This window comes from Sorex fumeus, unplaced genomic scaffold (genome assembly GCF_029834395.1).
Source record: "Sorex fumeus unplaced genomic scaffold, SorFum_2.1 ptg000110l, whole genome shotgun sequence".
NCBI classification, from domain to species: domain Eukaryota; kingdom Metazoa; phylum Chordata; class Mammalia; order Eulipotyphla; family Soricidae; genus Sorex; species Sorex fumeus.
This window is the reverse complement of record NW_026606167.1, coordinates 3135401-3162079: the sequence shown is the minus strand read 5'-3', so window position 1 is coordinate 3162079 and position 26679 is coordinate 3135401. Positions and strand designations below refer to the sequence as shown.

General features: G+C 50.9%; 2 protein-coding genes and 1 non-coding gene across 4 annotated transcripts; 1 reads left to right on the top strand and 2 right to left on the bottom strand.

The window, feature by feature from the left end:
* Positions 1–21054, bottom strand: CLUAP1 (clusterin associated protein 1). 2 transcript variants are annotated; one of them, XM_056135001.1, is made up of 13 exons: positions 20947–21054; positions 19949–20060; positions 18206–18290; positions 15103–15282; positions 12646–12741; positions 9714–9797; positions 7474–7607; positions 6348–6489; positions 5442–5514; positions 4659–4766; positions 3634–3689; positions 3375–3431; positions 1–1527 (listed from the first exon to the last, which is right to left on the bottom strand). In XM_056135001.1, the coding sequence occupies exons 1-13, from the start codon at positions 20966–20968 to the stop codon at positions 1378–1380; spliced, it is 1299 nt and encodes a 432-aa protein (XP_055990976.1). In that variant the 5' UTR covers positions 20969–21054; the 3' UTR covers positions 1–1377. The 2 variants fall into 2 exon arrangements, with proteins under 2 accessions (XP_055990976.1, XP_055990977.1); XM_056135002.1 differs by lacking the exon at positions 3375–3431.
* Positions 17432–17567, bottom strand: LOC130043035 (small nucleolar RNA SNORA58). Its single transcript, XR_008795308.1, has one exon. It is a non-coding gene; the product is annotated as a small nucleolar RNA SNORA58 (small nucleolar RNA).
* CUNH16orf90 (chromosome unknown C16orf90 homolog) lies at positions 20967–26056 on the top strand. The gene is made up of 3 exons (XM_056135124.1): positions 20967–21111; positions 25053–25436; positions 25717–26056. Exons 1-3 carry the CDS (start codon positions 20967–20969, stop codon positions 25872–25874), a joined length of 687 nt encoding a protein of 228 aa, XP_055991099.1. The 3' UTR covers positions 25875–26056.
* The last annotated feature ends 623 nt before the right edge of the window (positions 26057–26679 follow it).

Genomic DNA, 26679 nt, shown 5'->3' with positions numbered 1-26679 from the left:
AAAACAAGACCTTGTCTGTTCTTTTAAAGTATAAAGCAAGTTGGACGCAGTAAATCACAGCTACGATGGATGCCCAAGAAGATGCAGTGCCTGCAGAGGCAGTGAGGGAGGGTTATCACACTTGTGTCTCTCACGACTCCCTGAGCAAAACCTGCAGCCTCATGAGATGGGGGAACTGAATGCAGAATCACAATTGGGGAGATGATGGAGAAAGGCCGCATAGGTGAGGAAAAGCCCTCTCGTGTGAGCGCCGAAGATGCACACTTGAACCTTTCTTGGATGATCATGTTACAGGTACAAATAAAATTATACTTTCCAATAAAACTTATTTAATAAAAATAAAATTGTAATATAAACTACATATATTTAGAGGTAAGGAACCTCAGGAGTCTTGATTTTGTCCTTGTGAAATAAAGAAAACATATATGCATGCTCTACACTGCAGAACAATCAACCACCACCTCTCATTGCTGTGGGGATTCCGATGACTCCTGGCTCAATGGAATTCTGACTTTGATTTATTGATTTTTTTGCTTTTTGGGTCACACCCGGTGACGCACAAGGGTTACTCCTGGCTCTGCACTCAGGAGTTACCCCTGGTCGTGCTCAGGGGACCATATGGGATGCTGAGAATTGAACCCTAGTCGGCTGCATGCAAGGCAAAGGCCCTACCCGCTGTGCTATCTCTCCAGCCCCTCTGACTTTGATTTAAAAACTCAGATACACAAACCCAACAAACCCACACTGACACGTTCTCCTTAATATACTCCTTCCTGAGGAATATCAGTCTCTGGAAAGAAAAGGAGCCTTCCCAACCACCCTCTGCTGCCAGCTGGTTTTTATCCAACTTAGCAAAACTTCTTTTAGAACATCTGTTAATAAAATGCATTAAGCTTGGTATTGCAAAGCATGTAGAACAAAAGGAAATAGAGCTGGGAAAGGCTGAAGTCGGAGGCAAACACACAGTCCATGTTAAAGCAGAATGCACCTGGCCAGCAGACAGATGTGCGCCTAGACTCCAGCAGCCCTGTGCCCAGCAACCTGTCTATCTGTCCTACTGCACCTTCCTCTCAGAGCAAACTTGGTACATGGGATGGCTTGAAGACCCCTTCAGGTTTTTCCTTTACAGATGTGAATCACTAAGAAGACCCCAGTCCCCAACAAAGTCCTCCCACCCACCTGCACCCCCAGTTCTTTGGGGCATGCTTCAGTTCTTATTTAAGCTTTGTGCAGTAACACGCAGGATGCTAAAGCGGAAACAGGTATTGCTTCATTGAATCCAGCTGGCTCTGTGAACAAATACTTCCTTCCTAATCTTCTATGGGTCCCTTTTACCTACGGATCTGAGGTTTAAATCTGTCTAGTCCCTTGGGAAAGTCAGAAGTCATTGTCACTTTCATCCAGGGGCTCAGGCTTCCGGACCCTTCGACTGGGCTTAGCTGGTGTGAGAGCAATACTCTCATCTTCCAAATCATCGTCATCATCTTCTTCATCTTCCATGTCAATTTCACTGTCCTCCGAGTCTTCCTGTGGGAACACAGCAAACCCAACTGAGGGCCCATCACATTAGTGACCCCTGCTCAGCAGACCTCACTTTTCATTGTAAGTGGAGAAAAAGGCAGTAACTCACAGACTCCATATGAAGAGGCTTAGCTGAGGGGTTGGAAAGACAGCAGGTGCTTGCAGTGCATATGGACAACCTGGGTTCGATCTCTGGCACCATACAGATCCCGAGTTCTGCTAGGGCTGATCCTTGAGCATAGAGGGATGACTAAGCCCTATCTATGTACATCTGGGTGAGGATCCAAAGAACCCAATGGAACAAGGAGGCTTGGCTGAGGTGCTGTCAGGCCGCAGCGTCTGAGCTGAGACAGCAGCCACTACTGCTGTTGGAGCACAGACAGACTTCCTCAGGCCCAGAGAGATGATAGCACAGTGAGGACAGCAGTGGGCTTGCATGTGGACAATCTGGGTTCAATTTCGCACCACATACTGAGCATCGCCTGATGTAGCCCAACCGGTCCTAACACCAAGCTCCCCGCTACCCCCTCCAATAGGACATCCTCCAAGTGTGATTTTCACATACAACATTGTGCACTGAGGCTGGGCTGTCACCGACACTCACTGAGTACTGCCCTGGGGTCAAGAGCCTTCCAGGGTCAGCAAACAGGTCAGCAGCTGGGAGAAAGGAAGGGGAGCTGCTTCTACCTTTGTCAGCTTAAGGATGAAAAGCGACACAAGAACAAGATTAAAGAGCAGACTACAGATCAGAGAGATAGTACAGTGGTTAGGGCACTTGCACACAACCTACCCAGGTTCAATCACTGACACCCCACAGGGTCCCCTGAACACCGCCAGGAAGTAAGCTCTAAACACCAAACCAAAAGTAAGTGAAGCAAAGCATCATTCCCCTGTGTCACCTGAATAAGGGCGACTAGGCAGCTAGGGTGCAACACCAGGAGGGCGGTCACTCTGGGTCACTCCACCAGCACGCTGACATGCTGGAGTTTTCATTTCAGAAAGCAGCAGAAGGGTCAGGGGACTGTACAAAGGAGCACTTGGCTGCGCTGCAATTCTGATGAATGGAGATGCCGGGGGAAGGGCCGAGCAGCCTTGTGTCATGGAGTGAATGAGTGAACGCAGGAAGGACTTGAGTCCTGCCCCAGGGGGACACACGATAGAGAAACAGTCCAGAGCCCACCTAGGCTGTAGTTAAGGTGCTTATTCTGCAAGCAGAAAGCTACTGAAACACGCTGAAACCATGAGTAAGGCAGGCATGCGCCCCAGCATCCCCCAGGTTTTCTTGAGGGTCATGCGAATGAGCGTTCCCAGCCTTCGTAGGGCAGGTGTAAGCTGGTTCCTCTGCTGTTCCGAAGCCCTTCTTCGAGGTCCAGGCCTGCCTTCTCTGTGCGCCTGCGTGGGAGGGCAGAGCATAGGGCACGGCGCTCTGGGCTCTCCAAGCTCTGGTTGCCTTGGACCTCCAGCACCAAGACTAGGACCAGTCGGGAAAGGCCGGAGTGGACAGCATGTCTGCTGCCATCGGGGAGCCCTGTGACAAGGCTCAAGCCTGCCAAGGTGTCCTGATCAGCCTCGCCGAGGCCCTTTATGGGAAGAGCCTTTCTCACGTGCCAAGCCCAGGCAAGAGCCGCCTCCCTCCTGGGAAGGCTGAGGCTCAGTGGACTTGTGAGCACCAGCACCAACCAGTCTTGGCTCCCGGCCTGGTGCTCATCCTTCTCCATAGCGGGGGCAACTGCACTATTTCATCATTCACTGTGGCTTAGTGCCCAGGACTCGGGGGCGGGAGCTCTGCTGGCCACGGTGGACATGCACACATGCACACACACAGAAATGGAAGAGTGAAACTGAAAACCAACCTTCTTGTTGGAGCTGGAAGCCTTGGGTTTACCTAAGAGAGCTGGTGCTGCTCCCGCCTTTGGAAAGTGAGAATGGAAACAAGAGTGAGAAGGAAACCAAGAGGAGGGCAAGCACATTCCCTTGAAAAGAAGAAACGGGAGCCAGGGCCGAGCAGACCCAGTGAGGGCCAGCCAGGCAGCAAGGCTGAGCTCTAAGGGCAGCCCAGGAGCGGGAAGGACAGAAGTTCCACAGGGTAGTACCCCCCGCCCCAGGACTCACATCATCATCTGAGTCTCCGCCCTGCATTGTGCCCACGATGCGCTTGCTTGGTCTTCCTGAAGGAACAAAAGCAAAAGATCAGCCAAAATGAGGAGCTCTGCCTTCCTTCAGAAAGTTCTGTTTTGGGGCTGGAGCAACAGCACAGTGGGGAGGGCATTTGCCTTGCACACGGCTGACCCAGGTTCGATTCCTAGCATTCCATATGATCCCCTGAGCACCGCCAGGAGTAATTCCTGAGTGCATGAGCCAGGAGTAACCCCTGTGCAACACCAGGTATGACCCAAAAAGAGAAAAAAAAAGTTTTGTTTTTGGTTTTTTGGGGGGGCCCACCCAGCAGTGCTCAGGGACCATATGTGCTGCCACGGGTAGAATCTGGGTTGGCCATATGCCAGGTAAGCACTCTACCTGCTGTAAAAAAATCTCTCATTGTAATGTTTAATTGCGCCACATCTTTGATAGCTTGACCCTCTGCAGCAGAAAATACAAATCAGAAGAAGGTTGTTAAGAGCTGAGAGATATATATCCTTTATGCATTAACTCTCTCACTGTACGACAAGCAGGGACTGGAGAGAGAGAGAGAGAGAGAGAGAGAGAGAGCACAGGGGGCATGGAGCTTGCCTTGCACACCGTAGACACCAGCAGAACATTAACAGGAGTGATTGCTAAGCACAGAGCAAGGAATCAGCTCTGAACAATGCTGAGCATGGCCCAAAAAACAAGAGAAACGAGAGAGAGAGAGAGAGAGAGAGAGAGAGAGGGAGGAGAGAGGAAATTGGACCCCGAAGTGATGGAAGACAGTTCAGTGGCACAAAAGATTTATTTTTTCCTGTGGTCTTGGTGAGAAATACCAGGCCAGAGAAAAATTAGCTACTTCTGGGACCATGCTGAGAGTTAATGGCCAGAACTGTATCTAACCATCTGATAGCAACAGTGTCGGTTATACACTGTGGGACTCACAGAGGGTTTCCAGTCCTTACCCCAAGCAGTCAGGGCCCAGGGAGCAGGCAACACAAGGACTGGGGTACCTTGCATGAGCATCTCCATGGCTGTCCGTGGCTTGGACGGCCGCCTCTCTTCCAGTTCACTGTCAGACTCATCGTTCTCCTGGATGTCAATGTCTGAGTCATCATTACCTGGCAGGACACAAGAGGCCACCAATGGGGCATCCCTCATTACTCCACAACAGCAAAGGAGCCCACCTTTCCCAGCCTCTCTGCTGCATGTGACAGATCCCAAGACACTTCACCAAGAATCAGTGCAGGCAATGACATGGTGTTCACTGGGTGTTTGGGGGCTGGGCTGAGTAGGGCCACACCCAGCAGTATTTAGAAACTACTCCTGGCTTTGTGCTCAGAGATCACTCTTGGCGGGGCTTAAAGACCCATATGTAGTGCTGGGGATTGAATGAAGATGGCTACATTCAAGGCAAGTGTCTTAACCTCTGTCTTATCCAAGTAATCAATTAAAAGCTCTGAGTATGCGAGTTGGGGAGATGGCTAAGAGAGCTGAAAACCCCCAAGCACTACCAGGTGTGAACCTAACACAAAGTAAAAGAGACACTTTTAGCTAACAGGCGTCCACTCCAGCACGACCCCTCCAGAAAACAACCTTACTTCCACTCTTTTTTTTCTTCTTTTTTTTGCTTTTTGGGTCATACTCGGTGATGCACAGGGGTTACTTCTGGCTCTGCACTAAGAAATTACTCCTGGAGGTGCTCAGGGAACCACATGGGATGCCAGGGATTGAATCCACATCGGCTGCGTGCAAGCTCAGGGCCCTCCCCACTGTGCTATGGCAACTTCCCTTACTTCCACTCTTGAGTAGCCGCTTCTCCTCTTCCTTCAGCTTGTTCTGCATCAAGCGAAGTGTGTTTTCCGCTTCCTATGCAAAGGGGAAAATGAGACTTAGACAACTTTTCTTTGAAGGATGGTTTGATGGAGTGCAGAGTCTCTAGCACTCAGAGAGCCAGGAAAGATCTAAGCCAAGGAAGGGGAGACAGGAACAGAGCCTGAGTGTCCGCTGCACACCTAACCGTCACAGCCGTCTGCAGCCACAGGGAGGATCCTGTTATGCAACTGGCCCCCTAAGTTGCATCCCATCCCCGCCCTGACCCCGTCACTCTGCCTGGGGTATGTACCCAACAGATGGTGCCTCACCGTGGCTTTTCTTGCCACATGCAGTGGTGTTCAGAGGATCTGAGGCAGTGCAGGAGACTGGAGTACACCCTGCACAATGCAGGCACCTGGAGCTGTAATATCTCTCTGGGCCTATTGTGCATACTTCGGGGGCCCAGTTCACGCACAGTGAGGACAAAACTGGGCTCTCAGAACCCCTTCATTACACTGAATATCTCCCCAATGTTCTGAATGCCCTGAACTCCAGGCTCCTCTCACTAGTCCCAAACGTGCTTTCCTGTGCTCTGGTCTTGCTGGCCTCCCCTGCTGCCAGCTGGCTACAGTGGTGGCAGGATACTGACAAGATGAATGAGCACATGTGAATGTTACCCCCGACAGTAAACTGTGTCACATAAGCAAATGCCCAGGGAAACTGACAGGTGTGGCCTGTTTATTAAGGGGCAGCACAAGTAGACTTAGGCCAGCATTCCCATCACGGCCATTCCAAATGACTGCCAGCACAAACCTCCTGAAGGGACGAGATTAGAGTGCAAACAGTCCCTGCACACACAGGCAAGGTCAGCAGAGCAGCGGGCGCACCTCAAACCTCTCCTGCTCCAGCCTGTGATGATCCTCAAGCTGCTGTTCCAGGTAAGTCAAATTGCGAAACTTCTCCAGATAAATGTCATACTGTTTCTGCAATTCCTCCTCAATCTTCTCATATTCATCCATAAAGGCTGGCCTAGAACAACCAAATCAGGGGTGGAGAGATAGCACAGTGCGTAGGGCACTCCCCTTGCATGAAGCCAGCTGCATACAAAATGGTCCCCTGAGCACTGCCAGGAGTAAGTCCTGAGCATTTCATTGATACATAGTGTCAACATGGCACTCTAAGGTCTAGATTCCATCAGGAATTGCTTCAGAGAGTCACAAAGTGGAAAGAGCCTTACTCTTTAACTAATTAAAAGTAACTTTTCCTGGTCTCTTCCTCCCTGCACAAGTAAACATACTTTTAATAAAAAAAAGATGTACTCTTTGGAAAAAATGGAAATAATCCTGAAAGTATTTCATAAGCAAAAATTATTCATAATACTATCAGGTTCAGGCACTTAATATCTGACAGACGTCCATGCTTTTCCATGCCTAAATAAATAAATGCTTTTTCTGCTTTGGTTTGGGGGCCACACCTGGCAGTGCCTGCTTGTTCCTGGTGGTGCTCTGGGTACCATATGGTGCTGGGGATCACACCTGGCATCGCACACATGTAAGGCAAGTGCCCGAGCACTCAGTCGCATTTCCGGCTCAAGGAAGGTATTTCCTTCGCTTTGTTTTGGGGGCACACCTGCAGTGCTCAGGTTTTTTCCTACAGGTGCTCCTGAGACTATCTGCAGTGCACAGATTCAATCAAGGCTAGCATCTTAACCCCTGGGCTATTTCTCCAGCCCTAAGGGAAGAATTTTTAACAAGCTTTATTTAAATAATTTTAAATGAAACTTTGTAATCTTTTTCTAACTCAAATACAGACAGATCTAGAGAGACAGTACAGGGTTAAGTTTTGTGCTTTCCAGGCAGGTAGGAAGGGAGAGGGAAGAAGGGAAGGATGAAAGAAAGGGGGTGGGGAGGAAGGAAGTGAAGAAGGCAGAGGAAGGAAGGAGGAAAGAGTCCTCCAAGGTCTCCTGGCAGCGTCCACATGCAGACTCTTGCCCAGACTCTGATCCACGCCTACCTGACGCTCTGTAGTGTCTGGAGCCGCTTCCGATTTCTCTCTAGTTCTAATTTTCTCTTTTCAATTTTGGCTTCTAGGTTAGCTTCATCCGAGGCCACGTTATTGAGCAGGTCTTTTGTCTTCTGCACCTGTGCCTACATTTCAGAGGGAATGGGACAAGATCATGTGCTGACTCTGGCAGGAGTAGAACCTGTCAACGCCCCATGCAGCAACCACACAAGAACCAAAGCCTGATAGCAAAGCACCTCCCGCGCCCCGTCATCACTCTCGTAACTTGCTCCAGAAGGAACGGCAAACTACCCTAGTTTCTGTTTCCTCAGAGGAGGACATCTCCCTGTAGGGAAACATTACAGGGGAGCACGGTGTTCCCCACAGGGCGGAGCAAGGCTCAGCCTCCAAGTCTGGGCTGCCTCCTACTCACAAACAAGGATCTGACAGTCTCAACACACGCAACAGGTTGCTTATTAGGGGGATTAAGGAAAGCAGCAACTAACCCCAGACCAACTTCATGGCCTCTCTCCTCTCCCTGGCACCTGAGCCATTATTAAACTAAAACAAGCAGAAAAACCACAAGTGAAGGCAGCGCAAGTGACGCAGCAGTTGGACTAGTGTAGAAAGCAGCCCTCGGACGAGTCTGGCAGCAGCAGGCCTGTCCCTCAGGCCAGGGGCAGAGGAGGCATGGGGAGGGGAGGGGTCGGGAAGGCTGGGATGGAAACCACAAGCCTCCCATCTCCCCGCACCCCGCACCTGCCAGCAACCTCCAGCCATTCCAGAAAGTTGCTGACCCTTGCCTGCAGGTCGCGGCAGGCTGAGGGGGCTACAGAGTCCCCCCTAGAGGGCTCGCAATGCTGACTGAGATAGTGTGCATTTGGAAGCAACCACCTCTGTTGACAATGAATGTGGGCCTTAATTTTGTATTTTTTATTTTAGCCACCACAACTTGTAGTTGTATAATACTGTGAACAGTTGGGTTTCGTGCACAATACACTTCAACACCAGACCTGCCACCAGTGTCTGTCCACCATTGTCTATTTCCCCTTCAACCTATCCCCACACATACCCCAAGCCACCTCACTGCCCTGGTAAGTGCTGTTCTGAGCACCAGTTCTTAGATCTGTTACGTTGGGCCATTTGTGACTCCCAAGCTAAGGGATTTAATATTCCAAGTGTGAGAGATCATTCCGTATATGTCTCTCTCCTTCTGGCTGAGTTCCACTCAGCATGTTGCCTTTCTGGGCATCTACCCCAAGCACCCAAAATCTCTACTCAGAAAAAGAATATTTGTGCTCCTATGTTCACTGAAGCACTGTTCATAATAACCAAAATCTGGAAACCACCCAAATGTCCAAGAACAGAAGACTAGCTAAAGAAACTATGGTATACATACACAATGGAATACTTCTCAGCTAGGAGAGTTTCATTTTTATCTAAGTACACCCTTCTTATGTACGAATGCTGTAAATAACCATTTCCAAAAGGCTTTTGTAAAAATAATCATACCACTTTTAGAGCACAAGCTTTGCATGCAGAAGATCCAGGTAAAGACCCCGAGCACACCAGGAGCAACCCCCAAGTACCTGAGTGTGCCCCAAAACAGATCACCACCACACGACTAAGCATTCTTTTGCTGCAATGCTTTAAAACCCCAGACAGAGATGTGGTTCACACTCACAGGAAGGTAAGTTGTTTCCTTTCAGAACAAACAGCTCAAATGGTAACTGTTCCTCTCAATTAGAGTGGGCTTTAAAGCTACTAGATTTGGGGCCTGGGAGAGCTCAAAGGGCTGGGATACATGTTTTGCACATAGGAGAGCAGGGCTGACACTGGAAATACATCACTAGGTATGATCATGCAAACAAACAAAAAAAAATGAACAAAAACCTAGTGGATTTACCTGACATATAAAACAAATGTTTCTTGGTTACCAGAAAAGGGAGTAGGGCAGTAGTGAGCCAGTACTTTTGTGTTTGTGGGTCACACCTGGCAGTGCTCAGGGGACTCTACGAGGTGTCAGGGATCAAACCAGGATTACCCGCATGCAAGGCAAGTGGATTACCTACTGTACTGTCCCTCTGAACCCCAGTTAGTGCATTTTTAAAATTCTGTTTTGCTTTGTTTGGTTTTGTTTTATGGTACCAGTGAACAAATCTACTAATATTTCTCTTCTTTGCTACTAAGTTTATCAGTTCCTAGATATTTGAGTTCCAGGCATAAGAACATTAAAAGCAAAGAAATCTTACCAAAATATCTTTGATTGCAATTCTCATCACTTTTTCAGTCTCGTTTATTTCTAGAGGTCTAGCGATTGCTTCTGTTCTCAATTCCTATGGGAAACAATGGAATCAAGTTACATTCTCAGAAAGCCTTTACAAAATCAATTTCTGGATCTAAATATAGCTCAAAGACTGGTTCTCAAAAGTTTCAAGCTAGAAATGATCCCTGACCAAAGAACCAAAAGTAGGTCCTGAGCACACTGGGTGTGGCTAAAAAACATAAAAAATAAGTTTCATCGGGTGGCCAGAAATAGTAGGGAGGATAGGGAGCTTGCCTTGCACACGGTCAACTCAGAGTCAATCCCCAGTACCCCTTCTGGTCCCCCAAGCACTGCCAGGAGTGATCTCTGAGTGCAGAGCCAAGAGTAAACCATGAGCATCACCAGTGTGGCCCCAAAATACAGAAGCAATACCAAACCAAAAAAATTACATAAAGGGGCTGGAGCAATAGCACAGCAGGTAGGGCGTTTGCCTTGCACGCAGTCAACCCGGGTTCGATTCCCAGCATCCCATATGGTCCCCTGAGCACCACCAGGGGTAATTCTTGAGTGCAGAGCCAGGAGTAACCCCTGAGCACCGCCGGGTATGACCCAAAAAGCAAAAAAAAAAAAAAAATTACATAAAATAAAATTTCACAACAATGTGGCTCTTCGAAGCAGACACCCTTCCATAGTCCCCTGCATCCTGCTGCATCTGGCTCCTTCCCAGCCAAGCCCTCACGCCTGGCTACAAGCCTCACAGCCCCAACATAGGTCAAACTGAACCTGCCAGCCATTGTCTTTTCTCCCAAATTTGCTTCTCTCCCTGTCTGCTGCTCAGGGGACCCCAACAGAATGCAGCACAACTTGCTGTCTGCAATGCCTCCCAGGTGCCACAAATTTTTTTGTTTTTCTTGCTGGGGGGTTTTGGTGTACCCAGTGACTACTCCTTTTTCTGTGCTCAGCTCAGAAGTGACTCCTGATGGTACTCCAGGGGCCATATGAACCAGAGTCTGTCACATGCGAGGCAAGTGGCTGACCTCCTGTATTAATGCCCTGGCCCTATAGCCTTTTTTTTTTTTGCATCACACCCAGTGATGTACAGGGATTACTCCTGGCTCATACACTCAGGAATTACTCCTGGCGGTGCTCGGGGGGACAATATGGGATGCTGGGAATCGAACCCGGGTCGGCCATGTGCAAGGCAAATGCTCTACCTGCTGTGCTATTGCTCCAGCCCCTCTACAGTCTTTCTTATGGTCAAATCCCTCCCAGTTGCTATCGGTGGCAGCTACTGATGACAAGTCACCGTCCCTTCCAGTTTTCCCATTCAACCCATCAAAGGGGTGCATGTGCCTGTCATGTTAGTACTGGAAACTTCTGGGACTTTATTGTGCAGGGAGTTAGGAGGTTCCTAGAGCATTTCCTCGGGCTTTGTCTTGTCTTCCTTTGTTCCACAAGGCCTCTCTCCTGAGCACTAGAGGCAAACTCTTAAGAGCGCGGATTATAACTTATTCAAGGACCCTCGGCATGGAAACGGGCCTGTGGCTGGTGGTGGTGTGGATGAATGTTTGTATAATGAATGAAAAAGTGGCTGCAGGTCCTCCTCAGCTCGCAACTGTGCAATGCTTGAAACACCGGTCAGGGTCGTTACAGGACAGCGCTAAAGGTGTTCCGAGGACATCCAGGTGAAGTTTCACAACGATGCCTTGAAATTCTGAGCCACTATGGCAGAAGACTCAGACATTGGTAGACCTCAAAACTCATCTGGAGCTGGAGACACATTTCAGGGATTCCCAGACAGCCCTTCATCAGTTGGCACACACGTTCCTCCATGAGACTTTCTGGAGCAGTGTCTCCCAGGTGGGCCATTCCACCCCAGCCCTGAGGAGGGCTACAGTCATCCAAGAGGATAGTTCAGGTGCAAATAGGGGCGATGAGGGGTGGGTGGTACTTTCTATTTGCTTAAAAACAATATATTTCTGTGGACAGAACAATAGTACAGCAGGCAGGGCATTTGCCTGGCATGCAGACGACCTGGGTTCTATCCCTGACATCCCATATGGCCCCTTGAGCACCTCCAGGAGTAATTCCTGAGTGCACAGCCAGGAGTAAGCCCTGAGCATTGCTGGATGTGACCCAAAAAGCAAACAAACAAACAAACAAAAACCCAAAACGTCTATTTCCATGGAGGTAGTAAGTGATTTTTTTCTAAAAAGGAAGCAACAGGCCAAGTAAGTTTGAGAACCTATGGGCAGGAGAGATAGTAAAAAGGATACGGTGCTTGCTTTGCATGTTGCCAATCCCAGTTTGGTCCCTGACAGTACATATGGTTTCCCAAGCACTGCAAGGGGTCACAAGCAAAGTCAGAAAGAGCCCCAAGCAACATCAGATGTGGCCCAAATCCCCTCAGCCTCTTGGAAAAAAATGTCTGGGAAAAGAATATAAATTATAATCCCTTTCAACTGTGACCGAAGCTTCACCTGCTTGCTAGGAGCTGCTCAGATGAGTGGTTCCCAGGCTGTGCTGTGCAGTAAGACTTCCCTACACTGATACTTAAACAGCCAGTCCACATCCCACACAAGTGACACAGAATGAAGTCAGGCATCATTCATTCAAAACAACCACGGGGGATCCCACAGGGCACTCAAACATGCCCTGGGCCTCCGTGCCAGGCTTTTGACGGAGATCTGGGAACCTGAGCTCAGAAGAACATTCTTTTAGGAATGCTGGGGTGGAGTTACCAGGAAAACAAGAGCAAGTCAGCCATAGGCACAAAGGAGGAAAGTTGCAGGCAGACCCAGGTATGCCACTCCTGAACCAGAGCCAAAGATACTGAAATCAGATCCGTGCCTGGCAGAGCAGAATGGCAGCCCCCATCGCTCTCTCGGCTGAGGAGACACCGGCTGCATCCTGCTCACCCTCAGCTCAACCTCCTTGCCCAGGAGGTCGTACAGAGAGGCTCCTTTCGACGTGATTTCAGAAGCCAGCTGCCGAGCTGCTTTCAAATCTGCAATCTGAAAGGAAAAACATCAAAACCAGAAATATCAATGAAAGGTTTTACTTATCTGGGGGGGGGGGGGAAGGGGGGCAGGACCATTTGCTAGGAACCACACCCCAGGCCTCAAGAATGAGAAGCAGAGCTACCTGCCCTGGGTCTTGGTGACAGGCTTTGAAAAGATATTCAGGACAGTTTCAACAAGAAGTTATTATCAATTCCTACTCCGCGCAGGACAGATGATCCTAAGAATGTTTCCCCCAGGACACACACTGACGCCCTGCAGAAGGGCCAAGTGGTGGGAAGTTTGATCCAATCACAAACGAGACCAATTCCAGAACACCGGGGTGTCTCTGGAAACCCAAGCCTCCCCAACCGTCATCTGACGCAGGAGGTGCAGGAGGGCAGACCCTCACGGGCTGGCAGCTGTTACTCGGACAAGGATGACGGCTCCGGCATCTAGCGCTGGCCACGGGCTTTTCATGTCCCATACACCAGCCCCACTCTTTGAATGTGCCCCAAGAGCCCAAACGTGTCTGCCCACTCGCTCTCCTGATCCCCTAGCAACTAGCTCTTCTCTTAGTTTCGAGCCAACGGCGGTAGCTCCCCCCCCTCCCAGCTGGATGGCTGCGTGGCGTGCAAGCCCCCCCAGCCGAGCCTCTCCTGTGTCTGGCGGCAAGCTCGCCAAGCACCCGCCACCCGCTCCTCAGCACTGAGCAGGCACAGCGCACACACATGTGTGGCCCTCCCTTTCATACACTCCCTTCTAGCCTCAAGGCTTTGCTCCATGTAACTAAGCCTGGAGCGACCTACCCCACCCCGAGATCCAGACCTGTGCCTGCAACGTCCGAGATTTACCACAACCCAAAGCCAACAACTTCTTGCTTCCACCAAATCTGCTTCTCTCACATTCTCTGTTTCAGTGACCGGCAACTACATCATCCCTCAGGCTCAGCAAAAACTGAGGCGCAGTGCCATCTAATGCAGCATCCACTGCATGCTCCATAGTAGGTTGTTCTTAACTCAGTAACGGGAACAGCTGTCCCTGGCGGTGCTAGTCCCTTGTGGCCAGGGTCCCAAATGGTGGAGCCTCAGGGCACAGCAGCCCCTCTTTAGAGCTCAGCTGCAGGACAGAGCTGCTGGCGGGTCTTCCCTGCACCAGCCCAGCTCTCTCAGCCCACGTCCCAAATACATTCTAACCTCTAACCACTTCCTCCCACTCAGAGTTCAGCTCTCAATTTAAATGTGGGATTTTTCAGACTGACCACAAGTGATCACAAAGGCATGGCTGACCCGAAGGCCGTGTGCGGAATACTACCTCACCAGCCCTGCAGTTTCTGATGCAACAGGCCCTCTGGCCGGTCCTCTGACCTGATCTCACCCTAGGTCAGTTCCTGAGGCCCGGGGCCCTATGCTGTGGCCTTCTGTAGACAGGCTCTTCTCCCCTGACTCAGCACTGGCCATCTATCCACTCCTCACACCCTCACTGCAGGATGCAGAAACCCACAGGAGCTTTTGTTCTGGGCTCCATCACCAGTGAGAAGAGCACAGGCTCAGCTATTCTATGGTGATGCAGAGCAGGCCGCGTCTGGTCCAAGTGACCAAAGACTTGAGTTTAGTGTGTTGCTTCCGCCGGCGCCTCAATCAGACTGACAGACCAGCAGGCAGACCATCCATGCCAGCCGCTGCCTTCTCACCGCACTCTGCCGCCTCCTATGGTCTGATTCCAACCCAGCAGTAAGAACCAACTCAAGCCCCACCCTGCTCAAAACATCCCATTTCGAGTCAAATCTTGGTCTGCATAAATGCTTTACGTCCGTGCCCCACACCCCTACCCCCAGGTCCCTGCAGCCCACCCCAGTTCTCGCCACACAGTCCCTGCCTTTTCCTCACAGGGATCACTTGCTCCTTCCCTCCTGCTTGCACCACGTCCACAACTGACCAAAGAGCCTGTTGGTTTACAGTCAATTTCCCCAAAAGGAGCATAGAAGCAGAAGCTCTGCCTTGCAGGTCACATCTGGGCCTAGAAGAGCCAAATGAAGGCTCCTGGAGAAGAGCCTGCTTCTAGTAAAGACCCTCAACTGGGCAGCATCCAACTGCAGAGGAACTCCAAAGGACTGGCCTCAGTCAAGCACCAACAGAGACCATACCCGACACGTTCCATTTCACAGCCGTCAGAGAAAACGTCTGGGGCTGGAACGGAGCTCTGCCTTGTACAAGGCCGAACCAAGTTTGATCCCTGGCCCCACATACAGTCCCTCGAGCTTCGCCAGGAGTGATCCCTGAGCCAAAGCCAGGAATAAACCCTGAGCACAACTGGATGTGGCCCAAAAAGAAAGCAACTTTCTGTCTGCCAGCACAAGCCTTCGCTTGTCCTTACCTTTGAGCCCAGATCAAACTTGAATTTGCTGACGTCTTCTTCTTCTAGTTCAGAGCCCTGCACCCCTTTGCTCTTCATGGCGTTGTAAAGGACAGAGGTGACTTTCAGAAGCTCTTTCACTGCATAGCCATCAGCTTGATAAAGTTTCTTAGTATTGAGTTTGATATGTGCCTTGGTGGCCTGTTTCCGAAACAAAAATACATTTATATATTTTTAAAGCCCTCCACATGTCTAATCTAAACCACGTAGATAATTTTAAAATGCCTCTGCTGACAGTTGGAATATAACCTGATCATATGAAGAACCAAACTTTCAAATTGTGGGACCAGAGCAATAGCCCTGCGGATAGAGTGTTTACTTTGTACATGGCCCACCTGGGTTCGATCTCCAGCATCCCATATGGTCCCCCCACCAAGCATCACTAGGAGTAATTCCTGAGTGCAGAGCCAGGAGTAACCCCTGAGCATTGCCGAGTATGGCCCCCAAACAAAACAACTTACAAACTTTCAGGCTGAGGAGATGCTTAAGACCTGGAGTGTATCCCTTGCATGTAGGAGCCCTTGGTTCGTTACCTAGCACCAAATGTTCCCTGGAACACTATTCCAAGACCAGCCACCAAACATTGCCATTGTGGACTCAAACACCTTCCACCCTCCAACAACAAATCAAACTTTGAAGTATTTTTCAAGTGATTCAGACACCAAAATGACAGGTTACTTTGCTATTTCTCAGTACTGTCAGCTCTGGGTCAAGGGCTGTCCACTAGATTAATTATTTTAATTATTTTAACTGAACTTTGAGATCCAATGTAGATTTAATTTTGAATGCGGAGCTTCAAATTTAATTCTTGAAATCAGAGTTATTAGATAAAGATTTGTTCCCTTAAATGTTTTGAGAGTTTTTCTTAAACTTCTCTTCAGTGCCACCCTCGAGAACATCATGCGACGACTGGAATGGGAAAACATGGGAGTGAAGATAGATGGTCGGCAACTACACCACCTCCGCTTTGCTGATGACATCGTTCTAATAACACCAAACATCAGCAAATGCTGAACGACTTTGACCGTGAATGTGGAAAGGTCGGACTACAGCTGAATCTTACGAAGACAATGTTTATGAGAAACAGCCTTGTTCCTGACGCTCCATTCACTCTCAACGGAACCACCATCTCCGAATGCAACAGTTATATATACCTAGGTCGAGAAATCAACATGATGAATGACCTGGCACCTGAGTTGCGCAGGAGGAAGAGAGTGGCTTGGAATGCCTTCAAGAGCATTGAAGAAATAACTAAAAGGACAAAGAACCTCCAGCTACGAGCACATCTCTTTGATTCCACTATTCTTCCTGCATTAACATATGCCTCAGAGACCTGGACCCTATGAAAACGGGATGAGAACGCTATTCGGGTCTCTCAAAGAGGAATCGAAAGAACTATGCTTGGAATATCACGATTCACTCAAATGAGAGATAGAATCCAGAGTTCTGATCTTCGTCAACGCTCAAGAATCAGGGACGCTGTCTCATCTGCCAAGACATCGAAAATCAGATGGGCTGGACACGTAATGAGGTTTACAGACAACTGCTGGACTAGAGCCATTACTGATTGGATTCCACGGGACATCAAAAGATCACGTGGACGCCCACCTATAAGATGGTCAGACTTCTTCGTCAAGACCCTAAATGATCGGTTTGAGGCTCTGCATGTTCCTAGAACGAACAGATACCATTAGGCTACGCTAGCACGCAACCGGGATGAATGGAGACGTTACTGGCACCCGCTCGAATAGATCGATGAATAACGGGGATTAAGTGATTAAGTGATTCTTAAACTTAAATTTGAGCCATGCCTGACAATACTTGGGGGATCAACCCTTGACCCTCTGCATGCCCATCATACCCTCCTCCATGCTCTTATTTTTTTCTGGGCCACACCCAGATGTGTTCAGGGATTACTCCTGGCAGGGGTCGGGGACAAGGCTGCAAGGGACAGAACTAGGACAGCTGCATGCAAGGCAAGCACCCTACCCACTGTACTTTCTCACCAGTCCCTTAAAAAAGTATTTTGATACTGGGATCCGTGGTGGTGGGAAATGGGCACTGGTGGAGAGATGGGTATTTGATCATTGTATAATTGAAACCCAAGCACAAAAATGTATAAGTCTGTAACTGTATCTCATGATGTCTCACTATTAAAAATTAAACAAAAAAAAAAGTATTTTGAGAAGCCAGAGAGATAGAACAGGGTTTAAGGTGCTTGCCTTGCATGTAGCTGTCCTGAGTTCAATCCCCAACAACATATGATCCTGTAAGTATCTTTTTTTTTTTTCCATGTAGGAGTACTGCAGTTTCGTCAGCCATCCCCGAAGCTGACTGGAGCTGGCACGAACTCCAAATTACTCTTGCATACACTGTCCCCCTTGCCTGTCCACGAGCAGAGTCAGGCAAGGTCTACGGGTATGCCCGATCCTGTAAGTATCTTTAAGAGAGAATTCCGAACAGAGTCAAAAAAAGGCCTAGGTACAGATGGGGCTGTGGGCTTGCCCCCTTCAAAAGTTTACTTTTTGCTTTTTAGGTCACATCCAGCAATTCTCGAGGATTAATCCTGGCTCTGCATTCAGGCATTACTCCTGAAGGTGATTGGGTGAGCATATGGGATGCTGGGGGATCAAACCTCGGTCAGTCGCATGAAGGGCAAACACCCGCCCTGCTGTGGCTGCCCAAAAGTTTTGAATCATAAAATATACTACCAATTTTAAATAAGTAAATAAAATTATTAACAAATAACGTTTTAGAAATAAGTTTTAGCGGGGCCAGAGAGACAGTACTGGGGTTAAGGCACTTGCCACTAACCCTGGTTTGATCCGCAGTCACATATGGTCCCCTGAGCACTTCCAGGACTGGCCCCTGAACAGAGCCAAGAGTGTGCCACCTCCCCACTAAAAAAAGCTTTGCTGATAAAATGGTTCACTTGTAATATGAGGAACCCGGTGGTGGAACAGGTTTAGAATGCAAACCTAACCTGTCAACATAAAGTTAATTAGGACTCAGTCTTGCTAACTCGTTCAACTTTACAACTCCCGTTAAATAGCCATGAACTAACCATAAACTGAGCAATTGCCTTAATGAAGAAAACTCGGTCTTGTTCCGTCTCAACATCAGAAGGGATATCAGTTTGTGGTTCATACCTGTCATGGAGAGAGAAGACATGATGACCACATCCAAGCCCAGCAAGAAGGCAACAACCGAGAGAACAGGGGATCCATCCCATCTTGCTCAAGTCCCAGCTAAGGCAGTGGATTAGGAAGGACTTTACACATCCCACAGAATCTAAGCATCCAGGAAAGAGAGCGCTGTGGGCTGGAGGGCATGTGGCATGCAGGGGGCTTAGGGGGCTCAGTGGCGGTAAGCCCTCGACCCAGACAGTACTGAGAAATAGCACAGTCGATAAGGCGTTTGCCTTGCACATGGCTGACCCGGTTGGCCCAGGTTCGATTCCTCTGCCCCTCTTGGAGAGCCCAGCAAGCTACCGAAAGTATCTCACCCGAACAGCAAAGCCTGGCAAGCTACCGGTGATGTATTCGATATGCCAAACACAGTAACAACAAGTCTCACAATGGAGATGTTACTAGGCCCACCTGAGCAAACTGATGAACAAACGGGAGGACAGTGCTACAGTGCTACTGATGACCACCAGGGGTCAGCATCCCACAGTCCTTGGCCTTTGTGCAGTCAGCAAGTTAAAAGGGCTTTTTACATATTTTTACATTTTTTAAAGGGAAAGGGTTATTTAAAAATACTCTGTGTGTTTGTAAAGGGTTACTTAAAAACAGCACGTGTGTGTCTTGGAAAGACAGTATGGCAGGTAAGGCACTTGCCTTGCACGTGACCGAGATTCAATCGCTGGCACCCCAGATGCTCTCTCAAGCTCACCAGGAGTGATCCCTGAGCATAGCTGGGTATGGCCCCAAAACAATACTACTACTACTACTACTAATAATAATAATAAAGAGTACAAGGGTTAAGGCACTTTCAGTGGCTGAGCCAAATCCCTGGCACCACATATACCATGGTCTTCCAGGTATTACAAGGGGGGGGGTCCCTGTGTCCCCTAAAAGCCACTAGGAAGTTTAAAAAAAATTTAAGGAAAAGAAATACAAGGAACATTTAAAACACAAGAAAAATATGCAACAGAGATATTAGGCTGCATTCCTAAAATATTTACTTTCCGGTTCTTAAAAGTCAGCTAACCCTTGGGGGCTGGAGCAATAGCACAGCGGGTAGGTCGTTTGCCTTGCATGTGGCCGACCCGGGTTCAATTCCCAACATCCCATATGGTTCCCAGAGCACTGCCGGGAATAATTCCTGAGTGCATGAGCCAGGAGTAACATCTGTGCATCGCTGGGTGTGACCCAAAAAGAAAAAAAAAAGTCAGTGAACCCTGAGGCATGCCAGTGCTCACACACACACAGGCCCAAGGACTCACTTTCAGCAAATGATCAGAGCAGTGTTTCACAAATGTTTGCCAGCCGGGTCCCTTTTGGATCTGGTTTCCTTCCTGTGGCTCCCCTGTCCTATCAGTTGGCCCCCATTTTTGTGATTTCTATAGGGTGATCTGGCCCTGGCTGAGAAACGCAGTAAGGGGGTGGGGCCAGCAGTCCAGGGGCCACCTCCTGCAGGGCTCCCTGCTCCCACAACTGTGGCACATGCCAACAGTTAACAGGTTCCAGCAGTCTATCAACCTCCGCCTGCAACTGTCCCTCTGGCTTCTAGCAGCCTGTGCTTATGTGACTAATGAACAAAATCTAACACGGGCTCTTAGGCCACAAAATAAGGCAATTCTAACCTTCTTACAAGCCAAAGCAGCACTTCCGAGACAAGCCCAAAGTTCGGCGTCCGAAAATTTTCCATAGAAATGTGTCGAGGATATCCCAAGGCTCTCATCATCTCCGTAAAGTCTGTCCAAGGAGAAAAACGATTTAGTTCCTTGTCCGTCAACTGCTCATTAAGGCTTTGCTAGTCCTTGCAATCCCCAACCCACTGACGATTTCGGGGACCAGTTACCAACTCTCTACGGAAAGGAAAAGAAAAGAAAGATGAAATATGTATTTTTTTTTTTTAATTACATCAGGTGGGCTGGAGCAACAGTACAGCGGGGAGTGAGTTTGCCTTGCCCGTGGCCAACCCGGGTTCGATTCCCAGCATCGCACTGGGTCCCCTGCGCATCGCCAGAAGTCATTCCTGAGTGCAGAGCCAGGAGGAACCCCTGTGCATCGCCCAATAAAGCAAAAACCGGAACAAAAATTACATGGGGAGGGGGAGGGAGACGGAAAGAGCAGAGAGGGGCAGAGGGAGGGAAAGACAGAGAACGGGAGAGGCCGAGAGAGCCCGCGAGCGAGCGAGCGCGCGCGCCACGCCGTCCTGGGGCATGTGGGACCCGCGGCAGCGCCACGTCCCGGGTGGGCTAAGAACTGTCAGAGAAGCTCCCGGGCCCCCCGCCCCGCCCCCAAAGCAACATCTGCCGCCTAGAAAACGCGGCTTGGCGTTCCCGGGGCGCCCGGAGCAGCGCCTCAGGGGCCAGCCCCGACGGGCGGAGGCGCGGGGCCGCCGCCTCGGGTGCCGCGTGCCCGGGGGCGACCCGGACGGCGAGACGCGCCTCAGAGGCGGGTCAGGGCCGACAGCGAGCGAGCGGCGTCCCCGGCGGCCTCGGAGCGCCGCGGAACGTGCCCCGGGTAGGCCGCCCTCAATCGCTCGGCCCGCGAGGCGCGTCCGGGGCCCCGGCGCCGCCGAGACGCGCCCCGAGTGTCGGAAGGAGCCGCGGGCCTGGGGTCGGGGCCGTCTTACTGCGGAGGTCGCGGAAAGACATGGCGCCAGGGCTCCCGCGGCCCCGAGTCTCGGCCAGCCCCGCAGCGCTCGCGGGTCTCCCTGGCAACGCGCGGGGCCGCGACGGCGCGCGCCGAGGGCCAAACAACGCCGAGGCGCGGGCCGGGCGCGCGCGCACGCGCACTGGTCTCCGCCGGGCCGGGCCGCGTGCGCGCCTCCGCGCCTGACCTGCCGCCGGCTCGCGTGGGTGCGAGCAGCGGCGTGGCCTGCCCGCTGTGGCCTCCACTGCACGGATGCACGTGCTGGGGACAGGGGCGCCGGGGCGACCGCGCAGCGGGGAGGGCCTTGTCCTTGCTCGAGGTCCACCCGGGTCCGATCTTCCGCATCCCGTAGGGGGCCCCCGAGCACCGCCAGGAGTGATACCCGAGTGCAGAGCCAGCGGTCAGCCCAGAGCACCGCCCGCTGTGGCCCCAAAGAGAAAGAAAACTAGAACGCACGTGCGCCCGCGCACCCGGCTCGGGCCTCACTTCCTGCCTAGAGACCCGTCGGGTCCCCAGAGTCCGGCGGTTGGCCTGGCAACAGCCACCTCTTCTGGTAGGGCGGTGCGTGTGGAGGCAGGGCCCGCTTGTACCGGGCTTAGTGGGGCAGGACGAGGCGAATTCAGTGGTTTCCCACCCCCGGATTTTGGGCCACACCTGGTGGTGCTCAGGGCTGACTTGTGGCTCTGCCCTCAGAATTATTCGCGGTGCTGGGAGGACCACGTGGGATGCCAGGCATTGAACCCTGGTAGGCTGCGAGCAAGGCAAGCGCCCTCTTGGGTGCACTACGGCTCCGGACCCTCAGTGTGTCCTAAGCGCTTCATTCACAGCACCGTTCAGCCATCGCCTCTAGTGCCTTTTTAGTGCCAAAGGCCTTCGATCGCCTCTGGAGGAAATATCCTGCTAATTAAGCAGTCACGTCTCAGCTCCTGTTAATCACTAACTTGCTTTCTGCCCGGTGTGGACTTTTACAGATACTTCCTGGAAATGTACTCATACATGTGGTCTCTTACAACGGACTTCATTCACTGACATCTTTGAGGTTTATTCACTTGGTAACACATGTTAATACGTAATTCATTTTTTTTTATCTTTCTTTTGAGTCATACTTTGCCGTCCCCAGGAAATACTTCTGGCTCAGTGCTCAGGGATTATTTCCAGCAGTGCTAGAGGAACATGCTGTACTGGAGATGAACCCCGGCCTCCCTCATGCAAAGCATAGACTCAGTCTCTCTAGTCCCAAGTTTTTGGGTTTTTTTTTTTTTTTTTTTTTTGCTACATAAAGCGATAGCATAGCGGGTAGGGCATTTGCCTTGCACGCGGCTGACCTAGCCAACTCAGGTTTGACTCCTCCGCCCCTCTTGGAAAGCCCAGCAAGCTACCGAGAGTATCTTGCCCACACGGCAAAGCCTGGCAAGCTACCCGTGACGTATTCGATATGCCAAACACAGTAACAAGTGTCACAATGGAGACATTACTGGGCCTGCTCAAGCAAATCGATGAGCAGGAGGACAGTGACAGTGACATGAATAATGCCGCTGTAAACATTTCTGTCCATGTTTGAATACCAGTTCTAAATTCTTCAAAGTGAAATTGCAGGGTTATATGATAATTCTGCTTAACTTTTTCCTAATGGCCACATCATTTCACACCCCCACCAGCAGTTGACAAAGATTCCAATTTCTTTACATCATCATTAACACATCATTTTGTTTTTGTTTTCCCCTGATGACTAATGATGAACATCTTCCCATTTTCTTGGTAGCCATTTGTGGAATTTTGGAACTATTCCAGTGCTTTCTCCATTTTAAATCTGGGTTGTAACAGCTCTTTATATGTATATTCTAGAAACTGGACCCGTCTGACACATAATTTGTAAGGAATTTTTCAATTATGTAGGTTATCCTTCACTTAATAGGTTCTTTGGTAGCACAAAAAATTATTTTGATGAAACTCAATTTATTACTCTTGCTCCCAATGACATCAAAGAGTCCACTGCTAGCTGCAAGATCATAAAGATTTGCTCAGTTTCTTCAAAAAATTTTGTCTTAGGTCTTTGATGTGTTCGAGTTATTTTTGGCATTTGGGCATACCTGAATCTACTCAGGAACACTCCTAATGTGCTCAGGGGACCATATGGGATGCTGGGGATCGAACCCAGGTCAGCCACGTGCAAGGCAAGTGCCCTCCCCACTGTACTATGGCTCTAGTCCTGAGTTCCTTTTCGTCTGGAGATGGAGATGCAGTTCATTCTTCAGCAGATGGTTATGTAGTAGATTCTGCCTCGTGTTGGGGAAAGACAATTCACCTATGAAGAGTCTGGTACTCTTGAAGATGACAGCCACCCTCTACAAGGGGGTTCAGAGCTCTCTATTCTACTCCACTGGCTTAGATGTCAAGGCATGGGGCAATTCCGTGCCTTTTTTTTTCTTTAATTAGTGAACCACCATGAGGTAAAGTTATAGACTTACAAATTTTTGTGCTTAGGTTTCAGTTATACAATGATCAAGTACCCATCCCTCCACCAGCGCCCATCCTCCACCACCACGGGTCCCAGCATCCCTCCCACCCCCCATACCCCCCATCCCACTCTGCCTCTGTGGCAGGGCATTCCCCCTTGTTTTCTCTCTCTCCTTTTGGGTCCTGTGGTTTGCAAGAGAGGCATTGAGTGGCGATCATGTTTGGTTTATAGTCTACTTTCAGCATGCTTCTCCCACCCTGGGAGGATCCTCCCAACACCCTTTATTTGGTGCTCTCTTCTCTATCTGAGCTTCCTTTTCCCCTAGCACGTGTGGCTGGCCTCCAAGTCATGGAGCAAGATTCCTGGTACTAATCTCGGCCACTCCTGGGTGTTAGTCTCCCATTTTGTTGCTTTATGTTCCCCAGATGAATGCAGTCTTTCTGTGTCAATTCTGTGCCATTTTAAAGTGACAGTACTTTTGTTGTAAATCTTGAGATCATAAAATGTCTTCAAACTTTTTCAACATTGGTTATTTCTGCCCAAATACCCACATCCTACCCAAATCCTGCTTTGATGAGGATTATAATAAATTGGAGATCACACTTTTAACAAGAGCATCCTCAACCCAGGTACATTAAGTCTTCCTTGATTTTAGCAATGTTCTATTGATTGCACAACTTCTTGGGCAATTTTATGTTTCATTATTCTTTGATAACATACAGAAATAAATTTTTTATGTGATCTTATATCAACTTTTGTTGATTTTGTTAGCTGAAATATTTTGTGTGGAATTTTTTCCTCTACTGATACTCTATGAATGGTGAAATGCTTCTCTTCGGCTGCTGGTGTTGGGCAAGTCCCTCCAGAGGCTGGGCAACCGTGCAGTTGAACGTGGGCCTCCTACATCAGAGCAGAATCTTGAATATCTAACTTAAAACATTTGCAAACATGGTAGCACCATTTTACTGTCCCACTAACAGAACTTGCAATCTCCAGCTCTTCCCCTTAGGCCTGACATACACCCCGAAAGTCGAGTGATTTACGTCACCCAGAACCACGTTCTTGGCATGTACCCACCCTAGGCCCTCTAAGCCTGGACCCCAAACCTTCATATTTCACAGATGGGGAGCAGCAGGGGCAGGCTCAGAGACCTCTCCTGGGGGCTCTCTCCTCCCAGCCTTGGCATCATCCTTCCCCAAATACAGGGCCAGCAGGTGAGGAAGCGACCCCTGTGACGTCACAGAGCCGGTTGCCGGGAGCCGGCTGAGCCACCCGGACAGAGCGGGGCCAGCAGCAGAGGCCCACCCGCTCCTCCCCACCACACTGGCCCTCCATGGACGCCTTGGTCTGTGCGTTCTCTGAGCTGCGCATAAGAGAAGGTGCCGGGCTGCGGAGAGGAAGGGGTCCCTGCTCTCAGTGGGCCCCAAGTCACAGCTAAGGGGGCTCAGGAAGGGGTGTGGCTGTTGTGGCCCTGACCACAGGTGCTGGCAGGAAGTGCTCGGGTGCCAGACTCCCTGTTGGCTGGGAGAGGAGGAGTCCAGGACGGAGAAGATGGGAGGGTGGGGAGGCAGAGGAGAGGCCTGTTGGGCAGACAAGTACTCAGAGGCTCTCCAGGCCGCTGTGTCAAGTCCACCAACCCCCCTCCTGCTTCCCCTTCACAGATGCAGTGAGCTGGGCCCGAGGACACCCCAGCCACCCTGACACGCCACCCAACATCTATGAGGGGGGGCTGGGGGCCCAGCAGCAGTGCTCCAGTGCCCAGGGAAGCAAACCCAAGAACTTCCGGCTGCGCCATCTCCGGGGCCTGGCTTTCTATCTGCCGGGCCCCGTGCGGCCTGCGGGACAGTGCGAGAGCCACTGGCTGGGCAGGCTCATGGCTGAGGGGGGCTTCCCACAGCTCGAGGCTGCAGCCTGGCCTCTGGCCCAGCCACCCGTGGCTGTGGGCCCAGGGAATAGTCACCACTCAGCCCTTCTGGAAGCTCCAGTGCCCGGGGAAAGCCTGGGGAACCCAGGTGAGAAGCCCGGGCAGGGTTGGCTGAGGGCCTCAGAGGGTCCTTCCTGGGTCCTGGCCCAGTTCTGAGGTCCATGAGGGACCTTGGGCAATTCCTGTCTCGGTTTCCCCCTCCGTAAAACAAGGGTCCAGGTTAGAGAGGGTCCTTTCCACTTAAGCGCCCTCTTCCCTCCCTGTAACTGCACCCGTTCCACTATTGCGAATCTGGGGTGCGTCTGGGGGTGTCACAGGATGGGGTGCAGCCTGTCCATGGCTCCTCAGTAACTCGCCTCTTTCCTCAGCTTCCAGTTCCAGCATGGACCAAGCCAAGGATGTCCCCTCCCAGCCCAGTCCCCCTGAAGGCTTAGGACTCAGGCCCAAGCGGTCCTGGGGGACCTCAGAAGAGTCCACATGTCCCTTGTGCAAGAGAACCCGCTCGGGGGCCCCGGAGAGGCCGTAGGCGCCATGTGCCAGGGCTGGGTCTCCCAGCTCGACCAGAGAGAACAGGAAGGCCCAGGGTGGACAAGCCTTTAGAGGAAGGTCCGGCCCCACTGGGAGCCGACCAGAGGTGCCCGATCCTGTGTTGCCATGCGGGCCAACCTCGAGAAGATTCCAGGGGAGGCAGAGGCAGCCCTTTGGGAAGACCAGGTCAGGGCTCGCCCTTGCAGCCCCATTGGCCACTTGGACGTGGCGGCAAGACTGAGCACAGAGCGGGGCTCCCCGGAGCAGAAGCCCACAGACTCCACCTCAATAAAAGCCAAGGTGGCACGCCCATGCTGGCTCTATCCTCAGGCTCCTGCGGGCCAAAAGCCACACAGCCCTGCCTCAGGCTGAAGCCTTTCTGGTGTGCCAGGCCTCTGCAGAGCTAAAGGCAGGGCGCTGCCCCCACAGCTGCTTCTGAACACGGGGTGGGCCCACTTCTCTTCACCTGGAATGCTCCTGCCCTGGTCCAGTTGATCCGTCCCGGGCCCTGCTAGGGGCCATGGTGTGACCCTAAGGCCTCACCAGATCTGGTCTGTCACAGGTCCTGCCTCAGGCACCAGCCCTTGACAAGCCCCTTGGGTGATGCCCAGGGCAGGAACAGCCCAGGCTGGGCTAGGCTGCTGTGTCCGGCCCCGACCTGGCTCCTAGGCTGTGTGAAGGGACCCAGGCACCACCGAATCCCAGGGTGGCTGAGGACACACTGATACCACACCTTGATGCAGCAGTGCCAGTCCAGGGTCTCCACCCGACCACTGTGCTGAGTTGCCTGCAGAGCCCCCTTG

What these genes read in the sequence shown, in the direction of transcription:
- CUNH16orf90 (XM_056135124.1), top strand. Translation starts at nt 20,967, where the DNA reads ATGGCGCCAGGGCTCCCGCGGCCCCGAGTCTCGGCCAGCCCCGCAGCG. An exon ending in GCGCGCGCGCACGCGCACTG is followed by an intron (nt 21,112 to 25,052) that starts GTCTCCGCCGGG and finishes CGCTGTGTCAAG; the next exon opens with TCCACCAACCCCCCTCCTGC. An exon ending in GGAAAGCCTGGGGAACCCAG is followed by an intron (nt 25,437 to 25,716) that starts GTGAGAAGCCCG and finishes CTCTTTCCTCAG; the next exon opens with CTTCCAGTTCCAGCATGGAC.
- CLUAP1 (XM_056135001.1), bottom strand. Translation starts at nt 20,968, where the DNA reads ATGTCTTTCCGCGACCTCCGCA. An exon ending in CAGACACTACAGAGCGTCAG is followed by an intron (nt 6,490 to 7,473) that starts GTAGGCGTGGAT and finishes TGGTTGTTCTAG; the next exon opens with GCCAGCCTTTATGGATGAAT. An exon ending in TGGAGCAGGAGAGGTTTGAG is followed by an intron (nt 5,515 to 6,347) that starts GTGCGCCCGCTG and finishes CCCTTTGCATAG; the next exon opens with GAAGCGGAAAACACACTTCG.